Raw genomic sequence first — 25,154 nt, 5'->3', positions numbered from 1 at the left:
AATGAATGCTGGGTACGCATCCTTCTTCGCCTCATCTGAACCCAGAGCGCTACGCTGTGTGCCACAATACTGCACTGCCAAATTTACCCTGTCCTATGAAAAAGTCCTGGCAGTTAAAAAAAAAAAAAAAAAAAGATAAATAGGGTTTTACAAATATATCTCCTCAAATCACAAAGTTCTTCTTTAGCATTAATGAGTTACTAATAATTAATTGACATGTTGATTGATATTTCCACACAATTTCTTTAAATACCGGCTGTGGCAGGATCATACCTACATGAAATGGGGCAGATTTTACCACTAATCCTCACACAGAGGCGTCATACAGGACGGATGTACGAGAGCACAGCTATTACTGCTGAGAGCTTTTAATGTGGAGAACTACGCAGGGGGTCTGCTGTAGGGATCTGTCTTGAAGTGCTGCATATGGCTCTTTATTATAAACTGAAGAAATGCAGTAATGAGGTGCGTTTATTAACGGAAACACCGCTGCGTTTCGCAATGAACTGGCACTTGAGAAAACGCGAGTGCATTATTCAACAGGTCCGAGCCGCACCGCTTTGTTGTGATGATGATCCTGTCAGGACCGAAATGTTGACGTTCACATGAATGGAATAAATCAGAGAATCTCTGGAGCGTAAGAGCAAGGGACAGAGATTTCTTCTCCTTTTTGACATTTACCACTGAATACTGCTGGAAAAAAAAAAAAAAATATATATATATATTTTTTTTTTTTGGAAATTGTGGGTACTATTCTTTTCTTCTTTCTGGAATTAACATCTTGGGCACATTTTCAAGGTAATTAAGTAATAAGTGGTTAATAACAGAGAAGCAGTTTGCGCAGAGGCTATTTCCAAAATTACTAATCAGGTTACAAATGCTAGAAGGCACCTTTTGCTGACAATAAGGGGCAACTTTACAAGATTCTTTTGTTATTAAGAAATGCAGACGTTAATTTAATTTTCAGAAACCCGTATCCTGCTCGCAAGTTGGTGTCATATATCCTGGAAATTGCAGGGTGCGGGAGGCATTGTGCCAAACGTGATGGAATTCCTGCTTCGACTGTATTCGTTTCCGAAAGGTTTCTCCACACTGCTCTCGAAGTCTTTGGGGATGATCTCTGCCTCCGTGGAGAGATTTTGAAACCTGTGGTAGAGCGCTGCAATATGCAATATGCCGACAGCCACTCCACTTCCCACTCTGGACGCTGTGGTCTTCGAACCTGCATGCAGTGGCGACGTGGAAAACACTCGGCCTGCTTCATACGTCTAAGCATAACGTTTCATCGGGCTTTACATAAACTTCCGAATGCGCCGAACATAATTCTTAACAATTGAGCTGTGATGCAGGAAGGCAAAGATGAGACGCTCTCCCACACACAGGACATCATTGCGTCTCCTAACTCCAGGCTGAAAATTAGCATTCAGCAGGTTGCCAGCCATGAATATTCTGGATATTCAGTGACTCGATGATGTGAGGATGTTTTATGTCAGTTTAATTTGTTGGGTAATATTTCTGTTTCTGAAAATGTGTTCTTAATCAGTCCCGTATGATTCTACAAGTTCATCAGACAGCGGTACTTATGCTTCTCGCTCTCTCCCCTGCTCGCGCTCACACACACGCACACACCGAGTGATGTGCATAGACAGGGCGTGTAGGGGTCAAGCAGAAAGCCTGAGAAACGCCATGAAGGTAGTTAAATCCAGGGGCAGAAGAAGGCTATTTCTACAGCCTATTGTTTCTAGAACTGCAAGGGAAACGGGGTTCGTTTTCCACGGGATACAGAAAGTGGTGAGAAAGCAGGAAGATCGCGGGCGGCTGATACAAAACAAAAACTGCTGCGTATTTCCAGACTTTCCATTTCCTGCCTCTGCTCCCCTCCCTGAAGCTGCCCTCATGGCCCGGATGCCAAAAAGAGCCACTCGGCCCAACCCAGCAGTGCCGCCGAAGTGTCAGCCACAGCCCACGCAGCCACGCTCGATTCGTCCATCTATCCGTGTCTCCCCATTGTCCTTCTGTCACGGTCTCTCCAGAACCTCCTCGCACCCGACCGCCACCCTCCCCTCGCTCTGCGCCCGTCACGGCGGCTCCACGCGTGCCGCTGTCAGTCAGCTGTCAGTCAGCGCGGGTTCCTGGCGGAGCCGCGCTCCTGCGCCACGCGGCCGCGTCTCAGCCGGGCCTGTCAATCACCTCCTCAGTTCCTGTTTGCCGGGCGCCCCGGAATCGCTTGGCGCCAAACCCCCCGCTCCGCTTTCCCCGCGTCTGCCTCCTCCTCCGAGGCCGAGCGAGCGCCGCGGTCGCCGAAATGCAGCCCGTGGCTTTCTCGCATCCCTGCAGGACACAATGGGGCACTTTGGGGGGAAATAAACATGTTTTGTTCACCTTCGAGGCTTTACCACTTAGTGCAACTCAGTCTGTCAGCACATACTCATAACTACCCAACAGTAAATATTAATCAGTGGTTACTCTCTTCTGCTGCCAGTATTTATACACCGTCTGCCTTGATCCCCACAGACAGACTGTCTGCTCCACCTGTCCGCTGCTTCCGTGCTTCATATTACGCACTCCTATATACATATAACCTCTGTTTTGTCTTGCCACATTTTTTTTTAATTTACAGCCACATTGATCATTGTGGAAACTGCATATTACAACAGTCAAATTTGTCTGAAAAGTATCATAAAATGGAACATTAATATTTAAATATACTTTTTTTTTTTGCATTTTTCCCTGTCACTTTCACGCTTTAAAAATGCATAAAATGGTGTGGGACAATTTACTTTTCGAGCTATTTTTAAGCCGTGAAAATTGCTGAAAGATTGCATCATGTTGCAGTCTTATAAAAAAAAAAAAAAAAAAAAACTTCAACACATTGCAGTATAATGCAGACACTTTTTTCTAATTATACAGTGTAAGGGTTTTTCAGGCAGTGTCAAAGTAGTAAATCCACCCTTGAGACAGAAATAAACTCAATTAAAATCAGTTACCATTCAAACAACAAATGAACAAAATAGCACTTGAGCATGTTGCATTTCTTTTGCCCGGGTAATTATTTTGTATGCGGCGCAGCAGCTGAGGCGAAAAAGCGCGTCGTTTGGCCGACCGTGGCACGAAGACAGAATGTAAATAGATTTCATTAGTGTCATTACATTGATAAACAGAAAATATTCCACAACAAATCGACTGCTAGGTATCTAGGCGTGCGAGGTCTGAATTAAAGGACGCGAGGAGTTTCGGCGCTTCGTCCTTATCCTTAACGCCGTCTTCGCCATGCGCCGCTTACTTTCCACAGGCCACCAGCTAATAAACGAGGCTCCTCATTAGAGCGCCCCCATTGCTTTATTGCCGCATTTGACCTTGGCTGTCGCCACACCTGGAAAGGACGGTCCTGTGACCTTTCCGAGGACAAATCAGTCCAAGATAAGAAGCCACAGACACGAGGAAGGATCCTACAACGTCTCTAAAGCGTGTTGCGTCTATGTGTATTTACTGGCGGTCAGTGCTGGTCAGTGGTTCCCTCAGAACTGCTGAATCCCTTCAGCATTCAAGAAGGGTCTCAAAACACCTCTTTTAGACCCGCTTCTCTCCTATCTGTGATGACCACCTTCCTACTCCAGTTCTATGGGCAGCTACTCATGTAATGCATGTCAGCAGAAACAGCAGTATCAGGCAAACTAACTGTGCGTCCAGAATCGCCTGTCTGTGTCTAAAGCTCTTTGTCTGTTGCGAAGTGTTTCTGGTCCACAGGGTTACATGCTGCTTTTGAGGAAAGTGTCTGTTAGGTGTAAGTACACATGATGTCAGTACGCAGAGCCTGAAATGGATGTGATCTCTGTTTAAAAGTAATTCCCAAGAGGTCCTTACAGGGAAATGCTCTTGTATCAACGGCAAGGTATAGACGATCTCAGTGTTCACATCTTCGGTGACCTTTGTGTCATCCCCCAAAGGTCCGGATGCCACAAGAGCAGAAGCCCAAAGAAAAGTCCATGCTTCTCAGCTTGGAGAGGAACCTGAGGCTGTGACAGAAAAAAATGTACTCCCTCCTTACGCAGGTACAGTTACCCTGCATCCAGATGAATCCTTGCTAGCCTCCGTTGCGTCTCCTGTTACCATGGAGAGAAGCAGAGTAACGGAGGCAGAGAAGAACAGCACACTGCAGTCTCCTCGTTCCTCCAAAGCAAAACTCGGTGAAATATTATCACGAATCCAAAATGCAAATGTAAAAACAGCACTTCCTACATCGCTTTCCGTCGCTCTACTGTTATACGTACTGTACATATCGATGTTTGTCAAAAATGAACTGACACTTTTTGGAGAGAGGCCTCCATACCTACATATGTTTGCTGTTGTTCTGCATTACAAAAAAAATTTTTAGAAGATTCTCTATTTCTAAAAGCTAAATTATACTACCCTATGAATGCACATCCTCAAACTGAGAATTACTTAATAGGGTAAATGACACCGCCAGCCACTATTACATACATCTGCTGTGGTATTTTGGGTTAATTAAGGAACTTTTATTAGCTGACATTATGATTTGTCTGACCATTAAAAAAAGTTGATTGCACAGTTGAAATAATTTAATGCTTCACTTACAGTGGTGTTTGTGGAGGGAGCTTAAATAGGGGTGATTTGTCTAAATGAAACAATCTATTTGAGCTGTAAACGAGCACTTGGACAGCTTTTTGTGTTCTCGTCACTCTCCTTTACTGTCAGTAGACGTTCCCTAACAATCGCCTGCGAACACAGAGAGATCTGCGCACACAATTGATTCTGAAAATTTATTATGACAAAAGTAGAAAATCCAGTAAGAAATAAGTGTTCTACTATGTAATAAGTGGTACCAATTATTAAACATAACCCAAGGGTCTGGTAGAAAGAGATGTGAATCACAGGTTGATGATGCAGGCATATGGGAGTCCGCTGCACTATGGGAACTCCACAATGGAAATTTAGGCCAAACACGGGAAAAAAAATGCAGGGAGGTATGAGAGCTTCCAGTTACTGACAGCACAAAGACTGAGAACTCCCACTTCAACCCCTGACAAACAGTCTCATGTAAGACAACATGATTTTATCTCAGAGGATCATAACTAGTTGCGTACTCATCTGTCGTCGTCTCCTGAACAACGGCAATGGCCCCGCAGCTGAGATCGGACAAGCAGGATGTAACCCTGGTGAACTGGCTGCTGCTGTCCACCAGTGTGTGGACAACGCCACTGATCTGTCACCATCGCCTGGGCGACATGGGATTGGAAACGAGACACGCTATTGCTTTCGAAAGTCACGTTAATGGGCGGGGAAGAGCAGCTCGGCTACGTCAGTATCTATTATGATCCATTTATTCAAAAGAAATTTTTTTCTTATTTTTAAATTTTTTTTAAATATTGAGTAAAATTTAAATAGGATGACCTTGGGCCAAGCTGTTCAAATGTTTTCTGTAATATGTAGATTACTCATCAGACTCATAAGGTGGGGATCCCTGGAATAGCATTACACTTCATAGCAGGCACTTCAGCCTCTAGGTAAATGGGTCTTCCCAACATCCCACATGATACAGGTTTCCTCTTCCGGTGGACAACTTCCGCTTATGTTTGCTTATTTATTTAACCCACGCTTTTCTCTAAACCAGAGTTAAGCTTCTTACAATAATTTATCAGTTTATACAGCTGGGTATTTTTTACCATTTAAATCCAGGGTAAGAACCTCCATCAAGGGCAATACAGAAGCAGTTGTGATTTGAACCTGTGTCCTTTGAGTGCAAAGTAGCAGCTTTAACCACTACAACTACCAGCTCTAGTTGTAGAACAACCAACCACGAGGTTACAAATACAACATATTATCGAAGCAACTTAAAAGTGTGTTGACAGATACTCCTCGGGCCCTTACATATGAGGAACAGAGCACTGAGATAAATGTTTTGTTTGCTGTTTTGCTTTTCTCTGAAAACACAACCAGCGCATTATAGTGGAAATATTGTACATATACGTTAAATTACAAGAGTGTTTGCTCATCCCCGTATTGCTTGTGAAGGAATAAACGCTGCATTTTTAACAAAGCATTTCTTTTTCTGATGCCACATTAATCTTTGATGGGGCTGCTGAATTATGCTGCAGCTCTGAAACTCATGTTGAAAAACTTCTGCTCTCGGTGATGACTAATTTCTCGATTCGGCGTTCTCCCCAGAGAAACCGCGCTACCTTCTACAGAGGGATATTTTTATGGAGGCTGGTACACCCCCAGCTTCTCTGAACTCTCTCATCCTCCCCAACTGAGTCATAGAGGAGTCGAATACCTACAGGATATGGTTCAGCCTCCTATTTTTCAGTCAAACTCTAACCTTCTCTTCGGTGATGATTAATAGCTAAAGTATGTAACAATATATTTATATTTCGAAAAGTCCTAAGTCAGTTTTAATAAGCTTTGCTTTCCACCTGGACTGGTTTTTCAGACCCTTGTTCTTAGGGCGTCAAGGCTTAGATGATCTGTCACAGCACCTTTAGTCAGTCCGCACATCACCAAGCTGCGCGCGCACGCGCACACACACACACACACACACACACACACACACACACACACACACACACACACACGAGATTACTAATCAGTCCAATCCCTGGCCCTCTCTATTTTCCCCATAATCATCTTGGCAAACTCCGCAGCACTTTGGAAATGCCAAAATATCATGGCTTGCTGGTGGTGCTAGAGCCTCAATATGGGAAAACAGACTGTGAAGAGCCTATCCTGTTAAGGGAAGCGCAGCCAAAATTGCTCATTTCCCAGCAGCTCCACCACCACTAACAAAATCGTGGAAAACAAAGCAAAAGGAAAAAAAAAACAAATATTGCGGCTGCCGGGGATTTAAACGCGCTTTCATTGAGGCAGAATCACCCACATGCTTCTGAGTTGCTGCAGGCATTGTACAAATCAGCATCCATAGGGTAAACCTTCAGTTCTACTATACGGAGCCCTCGTCACACGTACGTGCGCGCAAAAATCATGTTTTAGGGCCCTCCAGGGCTGAGAGCTGGAACTTTGAAACCTCCACTGTGAATAGTTTCAACAGTGAACAATGGTGTCTTTAAAGTCCCCTTTTAAGAAATCAAATGCACGAAAAATCAAGTACACATCTCTAGTTATATTTGTACAAAATCCAGAATATTCATGATAAAAATATAGTACCCATAATAAAAAAATTGCTTAAATGGATAGATTTGAAAAAATGCTTTAACTGTACAGCTAAGGAATTAAAACAAATAATTTTCCTACTGGTTCACTCTGTAAGTAAACGTAAAAAATGTCACAGTTTGGAAGGTGAAAGTGCTCTTACTGTATCTCTTTGGTCCATCTTCCAAGCAGAATGAAAGGGTTAATGTGGCATCATCTTCAAAAAACTCTGTAGAAAAGGCATCCCACCAAAGGTTGTCGCTCTCCTATAACGTGAACAGACGCAAGGCGTTAAAGCAGCGAACAAAAGACCACAGTTAAAACACAGCTTCAGCATTTATCATAATTTATTTGTTATAACTCAATTTTTGGGTTTCCTTGTAACCACCACTCGGATACATACAGATGTCCCCAACAGGCTCATGTCCTTGGACAGAATGTCGCACTCATACCTTCAACTTAGCGACGCTTCAGCGAAACCTAGACAGCAGTATTATGTAACTAGGAAAAGGGATTGTTACTTTATGATGACTTTATTATGATTTTTTTCCATTATCAATAGATGGATCTGGCAACAGAGCATAAGTGTGTCATACAAATGCTCTGGGGTTGGGTACCAGCTCTGAACTCAGTTGGGTTCCATCATTGCTCTGACAAAAAGTGTCTCTGACTTTGTCAAGTGTTGGGTATGAGTGCGGCACAGCTCCCCTACTTGGGGAACCAGCTAACAAACTCAGAAAATCATGAAATATTTCAACCACATCTGAGGCCTTTCTCACCAGTCTTGCTTTGCTTTTCGAATGCCTCCGGAGTTATAAAATTGATAGTCTATAGTTCTCTACGTTTTCCATGCATATTCCTCATGTCACTATATAAAGATAACCTTGCCTCTTGTTATTCAGTTTTTTAACTCTCAAAGTTTCAAATATTTTTTTCTTAAACATACCACAACTAAGCCTGTCTAAAAAGTTATGAAGAGGAAAAAGGTGCAATCATTTTCGCAACTCCTCAGTGTAACACCGATCGCAGTCTTTTAAAAGTTTCAACGGAGAAGTTTCTGAAAAGTTACGCATTTCTCACGTATACGAGGATAATTCCGGGATTGGAGCGAACATGCGTCGCTAAGGCATTTAGAAACTTTTAACTACAAATTCAAAGGATTAAATCCCAGACACAACCTGGAAGCTGCTCACTGTATGCCTGCAGCCCCTACAAATGCCAGGGAAAAACCTGCAATCAATATAGCCCAGCGAACACCAGAAAGCCAACTCACCGCCTACATGATGACAACTGGAAACACGGCCTAGAAGAGTGTACACCTCTTTCCAGCAGTCTCCACAAAAGCAAACGCCACCCATCGCCCTCCCACGCTGGCCTCTATCAATCGCACTCATCGGCTTTCACCACTTCACCTGGTACTCGTAAGGAGGAAGAGAATTAAGGATTACCTTTATTTCCAGTTATTATTTCAGCCTCCATCTGTCACAACAAGTTCCAGAAAAATTTAATCTCAATTAAAACATTACGTCAAAGAATTGCAACTCAAATCGGCAGCTGTAACAGCGCAGGAAAAAAAGCTTGCTCATGTCGGACTGGGTTTATACGCTTCGGTGACGTGGGATTATTAATTTGATTAAACCTTTCGTGTACTTCAGCGAAACTCTACTCAAGCGTATGACGAAAGAAATAATGGAAAGTTTCGCCATCAGACGCAAGTGTTCTTGCGTTGCTTGTAGTGAGAAGGGTTCAATTTGCTCTTAAATGTCTCACGTTACACTAAGCTGCAAATTGCCCTGTATTCACAAAGACGTAACTAAATGCATGGAAGCAGAAATCAGTACAAGACAATGGTACTGGGGAGAATCATTCATGAGATGGTCCATCTCCATGCTGAAGCTCTGTCCACCAACTTCAAAACTGAAAAAAGTCATTATAAATCAGTGACAGTCGTGACATGTTTGATGACAGTAAATTGAATTGCCTGTTCTGCGAGTGGACGAATGTGTGACTGCCCTGCGAAACACTGGCTTCCCATCCAGGGTGTACGCTCTATCACGATTTTTGTTTCCATGATAGACTCTGAACCACTGTGACCCTGCAATGGAAAAACAGTCATCAATAATAGATGCATAGATTGATGTATTCTGTTTTTAAGGGGTATCTATGAGATAATATTTAATCTAACCTGTAAACCACTTTAGGAATCCGAGATTTTCCCCCTAATTTTACATTAGAAAGTTTAATATCTGCTCACCACAAATGTCCAGGTAATATTACACCAATGGGTGCTGAATCCAGCAAAAAATTGTAATAGTGCTCATCTAGGACAGCCCTCACAGTTGTGACTATATGTATCACAGTGTAATGTACTGTAATAAACAAATATAGTAACAATGGTGGCTTATGGCCGAAACAAGCCGCTTTGAGTTTCACCGAAGGATACTGTACCTTCTTTTTACACTGTAATCATGTGAAATCTTTAAGAAAGGTCAAGCATAGAAAAAAGAAAAACTTTTGGCTGCAACAGTATTCAAGCAGCTCTGGAATTAACCTATCTGCAATACTGAAAGGAAAAACCCTTCAATACTCTGCAAATGCCTCCATGGTATGAGCAAACGTGTCTAGTAAATGACAACATTAAAAGCAGCACCAATCATGTAGTTCACACTGCAGTATTTAATAGAATTGCTTGTGAAGGTGGGGAGAAGCTCAAGAGGTAACTTGTCAAAACTGCTAACATAATACCGTGTTCACATCGCTGTACAAGGCAAGCAAGTGATGGGAACAATGCCGTTGAATTCGCCTGGTGTATTTTGACAGGCGGGGTCTCTCTTGACTACGAAGCAAACCCCACTCCCCAGCTGTTCACAGTTGGTGCGCAGGAATGAGGTGTGGGTGCGAGGGGCCGGCTCTGCATACATCATTACCTTGCAGCACCGCAGTCGCTGACTCACGCTCTGAACACCAAACTCTCAGTCACATTTAAACCAGCACAGAAAAAAAAAAAATATATATATATTTATATATATATTAAAAGGGGTGTGGTTTTCACTGCCTTGCAGCAGAGTACTTACACAGAATTTAAATTTGCATATTTAAGAAATATTACTGCACTGAAGTGACACCATTTAGCACACAATTACAGCCATCATGCCGGTACTTGATCTTTGAACTTTCAGCAGAGTAAACAATTGTAAAGTTTTAAATGTCACAGTAATTGAAAGTAAGGACAGCCCATAATGGGCCCAGTCACCCAGTATTATCTAAACCTGAAAATCTGGCAACATGTCTCTTTGACACAATACAGCAGTACACCTAGTGGACCAGAGTCTACAAGACAACTGGCCTTTGGAAGCATTAATGCTGCGGACCTAGCAGGCCTCCAGCAACTGACCTGAAAATCAGCACGCGGGCTGGTGACCAATTGCCATCCGAGGCGTGTGGGTAAACAACGGAATAGGTCTCAGCAGGCTGTGTGACCTCATCGGGTAATCCAGAGCGACACACGGTCTCCAGGGACCGGCAATGGGGCGTCCCTCAACAGTTCAATCAAATTTACTGCCTGCCACAGAGGACCGCAACACAACGGTATAGAGAGCTACCAAATTAATGAAGTAAAAGTTGACAGTAAATCAAGCTGGATGCAATAGCAAAACCAACCTTCATAGATGGTTATAATATTTGTATAATAAATGATATTACATAAAGGCGATACACAGTTTTCCCTTTGCAGATACAGACAGGAGGAGGAAAACAATATGAAATGGATTACATTGAAAAATAGCTAAAATAAAAATAGCGAAAAAATAAAATAAAATAAAAATAGCTAAAAATAGCTACATTTAAACCCACAGTAAAAATATGGGGTGTAACAACTTGTCAGATATTGTTAGGGACCAAAAACATTAGTAAAAATGAGTAATAATGAGCAACAATGCAAAATTATTGGGGGGATTAGGTCAGTTGTGACTCTTTAGTTCAGTGAGGTCAGTAGGTGTCTGAGTGCATGCAGATGTTATGCTTCCAAAAAAAAAAAAAAATGCTAAATATACCTTCTACTTCCTACTTCCTTCTTCCTACTTCCTGTCACATTGTTTGTGTCAGCCAATCACAACCCCAGTTATGGCAAATCTAAGTGAAACAGCAGATTTCAATAGAAACTTATAAAAGCAAACTTTATAAACATGTAAAAATTAACTCAATTATTGAAATAATATAGCAAACAGCCTTTATAACATGAATACCCTCATGCTATCGTAAAAATATTTCTCTTGCGGTCAGTCTGAAAATTATTCAGGCTCCTGCACAATTCATGGTACCAGTCTAAATAATCTGGATCATAAGTGACAGAATCCCATCATTTGTGATACAAATATTATGAAATGCTGGTGTTTTAACTATCATGCATACTTTTATTTTACTTAATTTTAGGCGTCATATTTTTCATTTCCAAACCTCCACTCACCCCACAATAAATAAGGACAATTTGACCTTCACTGTTCCTAAATTCCTGTATTTGTTCAGACACCCGTGTTGAACAAGTTAGCATGACTTAATGCACTGCAGGTTTCACTGCATAAAAGGCTTGAGTCCTTATAGACTAACGGGAGCCTTGATTGCTAGAAGTCATGTCAATACATGCATCAGCCTCGTATAAGCAACAGATTCTGCAACACAATGTTAGCCCCCGTCCCCCCAGTTAAGCCTATAAGACTCCGAGGTGGCGTGTCTGATCCCTAAATGTCTTAACATGGCTTTGTAGACCATCGGATTCCAAGCAGATCCATGGCCAATTTATCTTCAGAACACATTTTATTATCTGACTAATCTCCGCAGTGAAACTGTAGCTCATGCATTGAGTAGCCGAGCGAAATAATCACCTTTACGCACAAACTTAATTCCTTCGGCGCCTATCATCTGCTCATGAAGTGCAGGTCAAACACGAAGCTCTGCTCTTGCCGTTAAACTCTCTGAGATAGGAGACAGGGTGGGCTGATAGAGTCCATGCTCATGAAGGCGGCTGTGACGGCGCTCAAGAGAGACAGCAGCGACTCCAGGTGAACCGATCGCGGCAGTCAGTGGCGGCTCAGCTGATAAACAGGTATTGATTTTTACATATCACGCCTGTCAAAGGGATTTATTGAGGCGTCAATGCCGGCTCACGTAAGGATCACAGCAGGACAGCTGGAAGGATTTATAGGAAATCCAGCAGATTTGAAAGGCTCAGTAGTAAATAACAATAACTCCAACCTGACAATACGGCCGTCCTCTGAGTCGATTACTCCAGACTAAGGAAGTCATTGTACTTACTGTCAATACAGTCACACTGACCGTTGTTCATCGGGTGACCTGGGCTTTGTTCACAGACATACACCAGTGATGGAGACTTCTGTAACCTTCGAGATTGCATGCTATTCTGTCAATTCGAGATCAGATTAAACACATCTTTGAAAAACCTTCAGATTCCCCTCGCAACTCTGCCATCGTTCAAATCCCTCATCCAAGAAATGTATAAATTCTGCACTTAAACAAAGAAGATGCGATCGGATCGCACTGTAACAAGGGACGACAACATCTCGTATACTAAACCGTTTATCGCCGTCATGAAATTATTAGACTACCATCACCTGTAGCATGTGTAAAACCACTGGAGTAATATTAATTATGCAGAAGGCCAGGTAACCACAAGAAGGTGTGGTATTATTTTCAATTAGCCTATAAAATGCACTACACACCAAAGGAAATGGAATATAGATTTTAAAGAGCCCACAGCTAGTGCAAACTCCTATTGTATGCTCTCCAATTCTCTGTTGATGCATTTTAGCCAGCAGCTTCGGCAACATCCGTAAAGTCCTACATTTTCGTTGCGCACATGCAAAGTTCCATGACTGGAAAAAAATGTATTTAGTGGACACACAAAACTGTGTTACATCCGTCTTTGTCGAAACTCCTTTTGGCAAAAAAGCCCAAACCTGCCCACCGAAAAAAGAATATGTTTCCCCAATAATTTATTTGAGATCTCGCATTGTGTGATATGTAATGTGCAAGTTAACCGTGTCATGCATGACTTTTATATTTCATGGACTTACGGAATCCATGTGAGTCATCCCATCTTTGTGGAGACGAGCCTCCAGCCATTACTGTCCCTCCCGCTCGCTGTAGTGAAGCCAGGCAGGGACAATACCAGCCACTTCTTTGTCGTTCCAAACAATACCTCTTTGGACAGAAATAATTATTTTAAACTGCGGGTTTCTGTCCTGTGTGATTGCGCTAGTGAAGACCAGGGAAGAACACGGGCAAAGTGTGGAGGTAATCATATAGGCTTCCTTTTCTAGACATAAGTCATGTTGTGTTTACATCTGAGAGGTATATGAAGCTGGCGCTGAACTGCAATATAAACACCTGCAATATAAGCACAAAGAACGTTCTTCTTCTCATCTTGGAAAGAATTCAAAATAAAAAAGTGCACTTAAGGAGGTCTTAAAACTGCACAATGCAATAGCACTGCAATGAACTATGGGAAAGTGAGCCGGTTGCGTGACATCCCAGCGGAGGACGACAGTAAATCTGGTGCAGCACCTGGGGAAGAATGTCAGGTTCAGGTCACCAAATGGCTTCGCAACTTGGACAACAGAAGGGCCGAGAAGGACGGCGAACTCGGCGGGTTTGCGGGTATTTGGCAAGAGCCTCCGTCACAAAGCGCCTCCGTAGAGCCGCGTGTTCACTGGTGTGGGAGCCACCCTGCGGGCGGCACCGGGGGCGCTCCGAGGCATCACGCGGGAAATGAGACGGGACGCCTTCGGCCTAATGACCAGTACAGAACTGAGTCATAAATAAGGTGTTAACACCAGGGAGATCCTAACAAACCAGCTAATGGAGACTAAATGAAACGGACAAATCTAAACACAGGGCGACAAAGATAGAGAGAGAGAGAGAGCGAGAGAGAGAGAACACAACAAGCAGACCGGCTACAACAAACACATCTCCATTAGCCTCGCCAACTTCCCTAGAAGGAGACGTTGGCCCGCGAGGCCGCGCGACGACTGCGCCTCGGCTCGACGGGGGTCTCGGAAGCGCAGCGCCGCGGTTCACGCGAGGACGCCTCGAACCGTGAATAACGAGGACTCTCCTCTCCCGAACCGTCCCTGAACACTTGCACGCCAAAACTGCGGCGCTCTCCAACGCCGCGCTTCGAAATATCTGGCTTTTCTCAGCCCTGTGCTGGTAAACGAGTCATAAAAAATGCAAATAAAGCTTTATTAGGCAACTGAGTTATAGGTTTCCTGCTCCATCAGGTTTTAAAGCTTTCGGTGTCATTTTCACCTTCACAATGCTAACGGGTGAAAAACTTCCTTCGTCTGACGCTTGTATTGATGCACGGAGCGTTTCGGAAACGTGCTAAAACATGGAGACTTCATTAATACGCTTCTCAGTGTCTGCGTGTCCATTAAGGACCCCCAGAAGAACAAGCACTTCTTATTCATCATACAAATACTATGATTCCATTATTACCTTAATTAGCCTTTTATGTGGCTTCATTGTATGGCAGACGTCTGCTTGACATCTTGTAATTTGCCACAATAGTTGTGCGATTTTGTTGTCTCGGAGCACATCTAAACCCTCATTGAGTACATTTTCAAAGCAAAAATATTTAATTTTTCCATAAAAAGGGGGGCTGGCAGCAAGAATAAAGTGTGAGAAAAGAAGGATGTAAATGTACCGTATTCCCTTTGTACCTCTAGTTGTTCATGCATTTTTATTTCAACATCCTAACCGCAACCTTTCTCCTGCTAATAAAATATTGATAAACATATTATTAAATATATTACTGTCATACAATCAGTCCTCATTCTCTCTTAACATAGTCTATCCATCACAGTCACACATACAAAACACATAAGAAACACCCAGCAAAAAGGATCAGGCTGGAATGCTGTAGAGTTACTGTATTCGTAGAGTTTGTACGTCTGTTTATTGCTAATTAATTTCTGTGGACAAAACCAGTTTTGTGAGATGCTTGCCAAGAAAAGAGCTACCACTGCCATTCACCATTCATGGGCTCATGTAGGCACAAGGGAGACTCCACACAGAAACGGGGCTCCTTCACAGAAGGTGCGAACACTTTAATGCAAGCCACATTATACTACTCTTACAGCAGCTCACCAATTAACAGGAAATGGGAATTTCACTTGGCCGCTTTTGTGATTTACCCACATCAACTCAGGTAATCATCTTCCCATCCCTTCCTTAGTCATGACGCTTGCTGAGACCCTCAGAATCGATCTGACGACGTCTAGCTTCTCTCGTACAACAACCTTCTGTTTCTGACTTTGAGTTCTCCCTATATACCATATACATATTTATACACATACACATATTCGCACACCGTTATACCCCAGTATTTGGATTTTTGGTATTACAGCCCTAGAAAAGTTTAATTTTTAACAACAAAATGTTTAATAATCTAAAAGCCTAAATACAGCTACTCATGTGATGTATAGTGGTATGTGACAAGTTGCCTGTACTCAAGAATCATGTGTTCGTTGATGTAATGCACTCTGTATTGTTCTCTGAGAGTAAATGCAAATGTAAGTTTACATGTCCTTATTGTACAGTAGTTTAGTAAAAAATAAGATATCTAAATTAATGTAGTCTTTGTTCAAATCCTTCTTGATTATGTTTAATATCTTATCATCCTAATGTTGTGGTTGCTGTTTCTTGAGTGTCTGGAAGGCATCTGTGAAAATATTTTGGCACGTCCATAAAGTCCAGGAATGCATCACCTTTTTCACCATTTAAAATATTTGGAAAGGACCTCGCGGTTTACAGAGTCTTGGCATATGGACTGTTTTCAGGAACAAATTGGGGCCATATAATGAAAGATACCTGTGTGTGTATGTATACACACACACATTTTCTGAACCGCTTGTCCCATACGGGGAACCGGAGCCTACCCGGCAACACAGGGCGTAAGGCCGGAGGGGGAGGGGACACACCCAGGACGGGACGCCAGACCGTCGCAAGGCACCCCAAGCGGGACTCAAACCCCAGACCCACTGGAGAGCAGGACCGGGTCCAACCCACTGCACCACCGCACCCCATGTGTATAGATAAATGCATTTATTTATTTAGCTGTTGCTTTTCTCCAAAGTGACTTACAATGTTAATTTACCAAAACTTATTCAGCCGCATATACAGCTGGGTAATTTTTACTGGAGCAATTTAGGGTAACTTACTTGCTCAGGGATACTAGACCTAAAGGTGGAATTTGAACCAGCATCCTTTGGGTCCACGGGCAGCAGCTCTAGCAGCTCTAACCACTCTAACCACTACACCTTTCAAGGACCCACCACCACTGACTCTTTTCACCTTTAAAGTAAATAGGCTACAGTACATTAAGGCCCAGTAACTTGTGGAAGAAGGTCATGTATTTTTCTTAAAAATTCACTAAGTGTTTGAAGAAGTGCTGCAAAACGTGACACAGCTTCAAATGTGCGATTGTGTTATTTTGTAACCCTGGTGGTAAAAAGCTTTGCGATAGACTAAGAATCCCCTACGGTTTTCAAGCTTAAAGGGATTACCGAAAAAGTAATTGCATATTGTAGGTGGGAGTAAGTAACAGATCATATTTGCTGCGTGTGCCGGTCACGTGCGCTGAGCGGGACGCAACAGGTCGACTTTCCTGAGCAAATCTCTTCGTGGCTTCTCAGTTCCTGCGCTTTAAGAAGGCTGCGGCTCAATTAAGCAAACGAAATAGGCAGAGACCAGGTACCGGACCCTGCGGATCAGCAACGGGACATAAAAAACTGCTTCCGTGTTGCCTATGACATCATCAGGAACCGGGGGGCTTGCATCCATGGGACCCTATCAACCCACCCATGCAGGATGGGACATGATGGGACAGCCTGGACAGGGGTTAGGGTGGTCATGGTCCTATCTGGACCAAGGCTTTGCTAGTAGTGCCTACATTACTTATTTAGGTATTTACCTGCATTTCAGGTGAATGGGGACTCAAAATCCCCTTTAAATGTGTGAACACTGCTACTTCAATGTATGTGAACCTCTTGTGCCCCTTAGTTTTACAACAAAATGGTGCTTTAATGAGAATTAGTATTTCTCATGTGACATAATAGGAGTGTAATGACCAGTTCCATGAGTTGGTTTAGAGGACATCATGTGTGCAGTAGGAAAACAGAAGTAGGGCAGGTGCAAAAATAAGTGAACCCCAAGTTATACTGGTTAAACCAAATAGGTAAGTAGAATCAGGTGTGTCAAGTATAATCATTGATTAATTTTATAAGATTTAAAGATTAGATTTAATGAGTTTATTTTAATATTTTATACAATGATAAATTTGCTGGAGCACGGTGGTGCGGCGGGCTTGGCCGGGTACCGCTCTCTGGCGGGTCTAGGGTTCGAGTCCTGCTTGGGCTGCCTTGCGATGGACTGGCGTCCCGTCCTGGGTGTGTCCCCTCCCCCTCCAGCCTTGCGCCCTGTGTTAGGCTCCGGTTCGCCGTGACCCCACTTGAGAGAAGCGGTTTCAGACAGTGTGTGTGTGTGTGTATGATGATAAAATACTGGAACAGAACCCCCTCTTCGATGGGGGATGACCCCCAGAACCTGTTTAGGGACACGTAAAGCATGTGAAATAAACCTCTCATGTGGACAACAACCCATTGCAACTGATAAATGTTTAAAATTAATGTGCAAAATATGATTGTGTCCTGCCCTCAGCTCTATAACTGCTGTAGGAACCTGGAGGTCTCTGGGTCAGTCAGTGCGCTCTGTGTGAAGCTATCGCTCCTCATCGCTGCACTGCACATGTAATCCCGTCACAGGTGAACAATCGCACCGAACACATCAGGCAGACAAACTCCCACCGTCGCCTCGGCAGCTCCTTCCCCACACGGGCCGATTTGCATTCCGTCACGCCACGCCGCTGTTCTGGGGAATGTTGATTAGCCGTATTAATTGCCCCCGAAGAAAGGACACGTGAGGAGACATTTCAGACGCAAAAACAACACCACCCCCCGTCCCCCCCCCCCCCCCCTTGGAGATCCACGGTAATGCGAAGCCGGCGTGTGTGAGACCCGACGGTCCGAAAGATTAGCGCCACCGCGATTTCACGGCAAGGGCCGGAGGGGAAGCTCTGAGCGCTGAAATCGAAGGGCACCTCTAACTACCTGCTTTACTGAGCGTTAATACGGGGAGGGACTGTCGTATCATTTTCGGAAACTCCTTTTTCCTCAAATGAATGAATTAGTGTTAAAAAAAAGGATATACGTGTGTGTGTATATATTCATATATATATACACATACACATATACACGGGTGTGTATATATACGTATAAACTGTCTGTACATGTATAAATTTCTATGTAGATTTAAAAATTTCTTAATTAGTTTAAATTCTTTGAAATATTTTTGGAGAATACCGTGACGGAGCCGCACGCCACCAAGTGTGTACCCTACTTAGCCTCGTGCCCTGTGTTTCTGGGATAGGCACTGGACCACCAAGGCCTAGACTCTGACAAGCAGTAACGAATGAATGATTTCTGGAGAAAATAAGCAAATAATCATCAAGAAGGCAATAATAAATTATGAGTAGTAAAAATTACTCTGTCACTAACTGTCATACCCACGCACTGTCTACGTTCACCTTTGACCCCCCCAGGCTCTGACCGCTGACCACCACAGGCACCTCTCACCAGAGCGGTGTGACCGTCTTACCGTCCCTGCGAGGAGCCCATACGGTCGCTTATGGCAAAAAAGGTCAAAACTCGCTTGTCGTTCAGCACCCTTGAGCTTTCGCACGCGATGCTGAAACAACACGCGCTTCCTTCCTCGCTCGCTTATTAATTGCCTATCCGTGTCCGTCAAAGAATAATGACAGCTGGTATATTTACGTAACGCTGCCCCTCCGTTTCTTCCTACGGACATTTACATACAATGAGCCGTTTCTTATTCGCACGCCGACAAAAGAGAGAAGTGGATGGGACCCAGCCTTCTCCGTTATCTGTTATCGGCGCGACACGGTGGCCTGGAAGGAACTGTGGGAAAGTCACAGGAAAAAGGTGGGAGCATTGTCCGTGTTTCCTGCGGGCCGGCCCACCGCCTTATTGTTCTGCGCACGTTTCCAGGCCCGTCGTGTCGAACCGCGGCCCGGTCCTGCAACATCCTCTTTCCGGCCAGGGGCTGATATAATATTTATCGATTTGTTGTACCGCAAGTGCGTCATTACCGATGCTCTATCAGCACTCGCCATGCAAAACAAACTCCCGGCAAGAGAAAACCGAAAGGGAGCGAGGGTATTAGATCGTAAAGGCGACCTGCCCTGGAACAGCGGAGGTAGGGCCTCTAAGGCTGACAGCTGCAGACGACATTGAGAAACCCGCATGCTTACGAACACATGAAGAGTTCCGCTCTTCCGATACGTCTACGGGGGCCGAGGGGACGGAAAACGGCCGAAAACCAAGATGCCGGCGAACCCACGATGCCCACGGATACGATACGCTGCTGTGACCCACGCCGCTACCGAATCCTATTGATTTCACCTAATAGCAACACTAATACACGGTGCGACTTTAGGCATAAACACGTGTAATCTGGGGCTTATACAACGCACGTAAAATGTCAGCGAGCCGCCGACTCCGCTGCTATTACGCATTACAGGGAACGTAAATGAAGATTATGGGGCAGCGTCGAGAGTTGTGATTCAGAGGCTCTTGACGCTTTTCACCATCAGTCTGCGCGAGTCGAGTGCACTAAAGAGTCAACGTGCTCAAAGAGCATCATTACGGTAACATTATGACAGGGATTCCCTCTTGACACATCAGCTGGTGCGTGTTCCCCGCGCTCGTCCCGCGGGCCTCTCCGTCGCCATCCGTCCGGCCCCGGGGGCAAGAGCTCTCTCCGGGACCCCGGCCGCCACCTTCGGGCAGAAACATACTGCTTTAGATTTGCTGCCGAACGACAGGGCACGGTCACGTCGCGGTCCCGCCGCTAACTCCTGCAGTACGCTGACACGCTAGAACTTGAGGCGCTCAAAAAAATTCGAAGCCATTTAAATAAAGGATGCAAGCAAAGAGGAAAAAAAAAAACCCGGCTCCCTCCGGACGTGATGCGTCATCATCGGTTGGATGGGGACTCACCTCTGGGCGCTACAGTATAGCCTCGACTGGATTGCTAATTTACATAAATGCATAGTAATCATATATTTGATTCATCTTATAATCACAGAGAATTCCATTAAATGAAGCTGTTTTCCATCCCCTGGCATTATTGTCTGCTGTTATTGTCTTCTCGCGGCACTATGTTCAGTTGTTGAGCACACTGCCCTCCTGAATATTAACACTATGCTAATGTCATTCCAGCGGTTCCAACTGATGATGTCCTGCCCAATTAATGCCGCTCTTTATTCATGGGCTACAGTAGAGGCGTATTTTCACTTGTCAGTGCACTGTAGTACTCTCCGCGCGCACTTTCGTCAACGGGCGTGCCGTTATACCGCGTCGGCGCCCCCAAAAACCTTCCGAAATAAACAAAGCCAACTGGTATGAGAGAACAAATAAATTCACACGTGGAATCGATAGCTTCCTGCGGCCCGGTCTTTTCCCTGGAATATTTTAAGGTTGTCTCAGGAGGAGGGTTTGCTCGCTGCAATTCACACGCAGAAGACAAGGTGAGAATTTCATCCAAAAAAAAAAAAAAAAAACAAACAAAAGTCTATTGATATAATCCATGTGGCTGGTTATGCAATATTAATAATCCCTGCTCTGTGCTGCCATATTCTCCGGCACTGCGCAGGCAGCGTTCCCAATTCGTCAGAAAAATCCAAAAACGGCTTAAATTGAGGCAGCATGAAAAACAGGAGTAAAGCAGACCTGAAGAAAGCCATTAAATCAAACCGACTGACTATTAATAACTGTAACAACTGTAACCGAGGTTCAAAGCAAAACCCGCGGCTCGCGGCAGATGCGGTAAAACACTGGTATGTCTCACTTCAACGGAAGGATGCGGGATGTTTTCCAAACAACTGATAGACCGAGGATGTTTACTTTCACACGCACCTGCCAGCTGCCCATACCATAGTAAACTGGGCTCTGCGCTGTGACCTCACGAGGAACTCCGAATTCTGCTGAAGTTGCGGGAGGCCTTCGGCGATTGCGGTGACCGCAGCTGCGTTCCCACAACCGAGTACTGAAGTCCATTTATTTCACAAGTGCGGAACCGGCAGAGAGCGACTCTCTTTTCGCCTATTTTGCGCACTAAAACAAATGAGTTCTTAATGACCGGCAGAGGAGAGAACCAACCGGGTCCCCGGGCTCGGACGAAAAGGCAGCTCGCTGCTGCGACGGCACCGCGTCCCCCCGGCCCTTCCCGCGCTCCTTTCCAGCCTCTTTCCGGCTCGCTCCCCGCGGAAATAAAACGAGTGCTGTCACCCGTCCCCGCGACACGCAGCCCCTCCGTCACACCTGCCGACAGGTGGAGAAAACAGGAGCGCTGACGCCGGCCGAGGCGGGTGGCGAGGATAACGATGCGAGGCACGGACGGACGGCGCAGGGGCCCGAGACGAGGGACCGAGAGTAAGTGAACATTTCCTCAGGGTCGCCGGGGTCACGCTCCCCCACCCCCGCCACAACGCTCCCGCTCGGGCGGCTCGGTTTGTCACAGAGGACGATGGCGCTCTTTGTCCAGCAGGGGGAGTCCTGCAGGCCCTGCTAACAAAGGCAGCGGGGTCCACAGTGTGAATGGGGGTCCAACCGCGGGAGCTCACCTGAGGGCATCGTCACGAAACACGCCTCGCAGGACGCCGCTCCTTCGCACGTGCCTTCTAATAGGGAGCTGCTTGTCCTTTGTTATCGCGGTGAGCTTTTGATACTGATCTCCGCGACACGAGGGCAACTGCATAAATCCCCTCGGCACCGAACAGTTTGTTTCACCTAACGCTTCTTCTGATGGATACAGATGCGGCGGCTTTGATCATTACGGAGCACAAGCGCCGCACGCACAGTCAATAGGTCCTGGGCTTTTAAAGGTTCTTCAAATCAGCAAGGGAAACCCCTGCTGAATAACTTCATGTTGCTCAAGTCCAACTCCAACTGCACTTTTTTCTCGACCTTTATACGTTGTCCAGCACCTTAACTATTGCACCCTGACCAAAGTGACACCAAATCGTACTTTCATAGGAAAAAGTCGCGGCGCAAAAGCCCAGTGCTTCTTCAGCGTAACTGCTCGGTCCCTGCTGAAATTTTGGAGCCGCCAGAATAATAAAGGCTATAAAATAAAGCCTCCCCTAAATGTTTGCACGTACACTTATTTGGAAACTTGTGGCCTGCAGGGTATGTCTTATTGCAGAGAACTTGCATCACTTTTTTTTTAAGCATACACAAGCATGTCCTAAATATACACGGAGGAGTTCTGTCGCCGAAAGAAACGGACCGTTCTGAGGGGAAAAATAATATATCTGTGCCACGGCTTAGGAGAACGAAAAGAATCGCATTGTCCAGATCATGCTCATGTGTGACACACACGTGAATGTCCTGCCGCTGGCGGGGGAGCACAGAAGTCCCCGGCGCCGGGTCACGTAGCGGAGAGATAGAACAATGTCCTCTTTCAACACTCCGGGCCTTATAGGAGCTATTTAAACAGAGGAACGCTCAGAATAGGACATTTGGACAGGCGCACAGAGCCGTCCCTCAATCACTTGTCTTTGTTTTTGTTTTGCCTTCATGTTTCATAACCACATTGGTGACCTTATTACATGCAGTCTTCACATCTCATCATATCTGAATTTACTTTACACTTCACTCTTAAGTGTGAAATCACCACCCATATGTGAGAGCCACGGCTATTATTTTACTATGAAATAAGAAGTAACTGCAAAGCAGTGCAGCTGATTAGATGCACAGGTACGTGCACGTGGAAGCAATGCGTCCGTATGTGAAATTAAATTCAAAACCTGGACTTTATACTACAGGATCATATTAAGTCTTAGTGTGAGCATTTCTTCCTCCTTCTGCACGGATGTCCAGAGCGGAACACCTGATGCCGAATAAAGCTATCTGTCCTTACAGGCAGCCGGGCAGGAAATCTAAAGCACGGAACGACTAAATGGGTGGCTGGATTTGGGAATTCGGGCCAGAACTGGACATTTCTGGGCTCTTTGATTTGGTGCTCCTGTTGCATTGCTGCTCGAGTGGCTCAAGGCAGAGAGGAATCAATCGCTGCACATGATTACTGATGCACAACATCATTTCTAAATAAATCACAGCGGCAAGAGGAACATCTGTAAAATGTCTGTGAAATGTATATAATTCCGTTACTCAACACAGCTGGTGCGCATGGCTTCTCAGCATAAATCCCAAAGGCATTACCTGGCGAAAGAAACATCTTAAATGTGCTACAGCAAATATATACACAGGAACAGTAAATTTTACACATACACACACGGGTAAGAAATAACGTGTTTTATAGCCTACGGATGGAGGCCTACCGCCGCACATTTGCTTTTATTATTTTATGGCAAGAAAGTAAAAGTATTATTATCGGAAGCATCACGTTCTCAGTCATGTTTAGTTCAAGTCCTGATTTTTGTAGTCAGTTGCCCTATGCCATGGCATGCCATGGCCCACCATGCACATAATATTTTTTTCAGATGCCGGCTGGTGGGGAAAATCACAGCACTGTAACTACGGACTGGTCCAAGTGCCAGTGAGACACCCGACCCGCCCGGTGCTGCTGCTTCATCATGCGCTCACTTTTCTCAGTGACATGATGATGATGATGCTACAGCGAGAGAAGTGCGTGCGTCGCAGCTCATCGACAAAACTATCCGGTGCGTAAAGACGACACTGAGAAGAACAGAAGTAGGTAGAGAAGGACAGGAAGGAAAGTTGCCGCTGGAGAGTGATGCGCATCCATCGTTGAGGAGGACGAGCGGCAGACGGGCGCTGACTGACACTGACGGGACCCGCGGGACTCCAACTTCTCCCACTTCGCGCACTTCCTTCCTCGCCACCACTGACTCTGTCTCTTTCTAATGCAACGCAGAGCCCCCCCCCCCCTCCAGATGCGCGTTACAGCTGCCGCGACTCGGGACACTTTGTTTACACGGGAGTGTCACGTGCGCGCACGGACGGAGAGCCGTTACGCGCGCGCCCTCGCGCGCACCAGGCAGGACTCCCGCGCGAGAAGGAAAAATAAGAATCGCGGCACGGGGATCGGCACGCGGAAGACGCCCCGACTCCTCCGAGGCGCCTCTCGTCTGACACTTATCGCGCATCACGCCGAGGGAAGAGGCACCCCGGCGTGAGCGCGCGGGCGGGCGGGCGAGCGCTCCCGCGCGCGCACCCGCGCGGCTGTACGCGGGGTGCGCGTGCGGGGGGGCGGGGACGGGTCCGCGCGACATCCGCTCTCACCTCCGTGCGCGACTGGAGCCGCTTGTTCATCTCGTAGATGCGATACTCCGGCTGGATCATGTAGGGCGAGTGTCTCCGGTAGAAGGGTCCGAACGGGGACGAGTAGAAGGGGTCGTGCGCTGTGTTGGACATGTCGTCTGCGGCCGCGGGTTCAGGCTGCACTGCGCGAGTTCAGCATCCATGCAGAGCACATGGGGCGCGAGGCGGCTGGTGCGCGCGGATGTTGGAGACACATGCACGCAGAGCGGAGCGCTCCGCACCGAGGCGGTGGAGGGAGGGAGGGAGGGAGGGAGGGAGGGGGAGGGGGAGGAGGAGGAGGAGGAGGAGGGAGGGGGAGGGGTTGAGGCGGGGGATGGGGAGGGCCGAGTGGGGGGTGGGGGTGACTCGAGCACCACCAGATCGCGCTTCCAGAGAGCAGTCGGAGGAAGGGTCACGTTTCCCGGCTCCTCCTGGACTTACAGCAGAAAGAGGAACAGTCACGAGGTGCCCGAGCACCAGGTCTGCCTGCGGTCCCCCCCCCCCCCCCCCCCACTCAGGAGTCCCCTGAAACCTGGCAGAAGGTCCCCT

General features: G+C 45.8%; 1 protein-coding gene across 4 annotated transcripts in view; it reads right to left on the bottom strand.

The window, feature by feature from the left end:
* Positions 1 to 24,852, bottom strand: part of ldb2a (LIM domain binding 2a) — a 58,394-nt gene extending 33,542 nt beyond the window's left edge. For all 4 annotated transcript variants that reach the window (XM_029259158.1, XM_029259155.1, XM_029259159.1 and 1 more), the window contains exons 1-2: positions 24,588 to 24,852; positions 7,331 to 7,433 (exon numbers count right to left, since the gene is read on the bottom strand). In XM_029259158.1, the coding sequence (XP_029114991.1) occupies positions 7,331 to 7,433; positions 24,588 to 24,719 (235 nt within the window). In that variant the 5' untranslated portion in view covers positions 24,720 to 24,852. The remainder of the gene's footprint in view (positions 1 to 7,330; positions 7,434 to 24,587) is intronic.
* Positions 24,853 to 25,154: the final 302 nt, after the last annotated feature.

The sequence above is a fragment of the Scleropages formosus genome, chromosome 16 (assembly GCF_900964775.1).
Source record: "Scleropages formosus chromosome 16, fSclFor1.1, whole genome shotgun sequence".
In the NCBI taxonomy this organism is placed as follows: Eukaryota; Metazoa; Chordata; class Actinopteri; order Osteoglossiformes; family Osteoglossidae; genus Scleropages; species Scleropages formosus.
The sequence above is the reverse complement of the archived record's forward strand: the minus strand, read 5'-3'. Positions and strand labels throughout refer to the sequence as shown.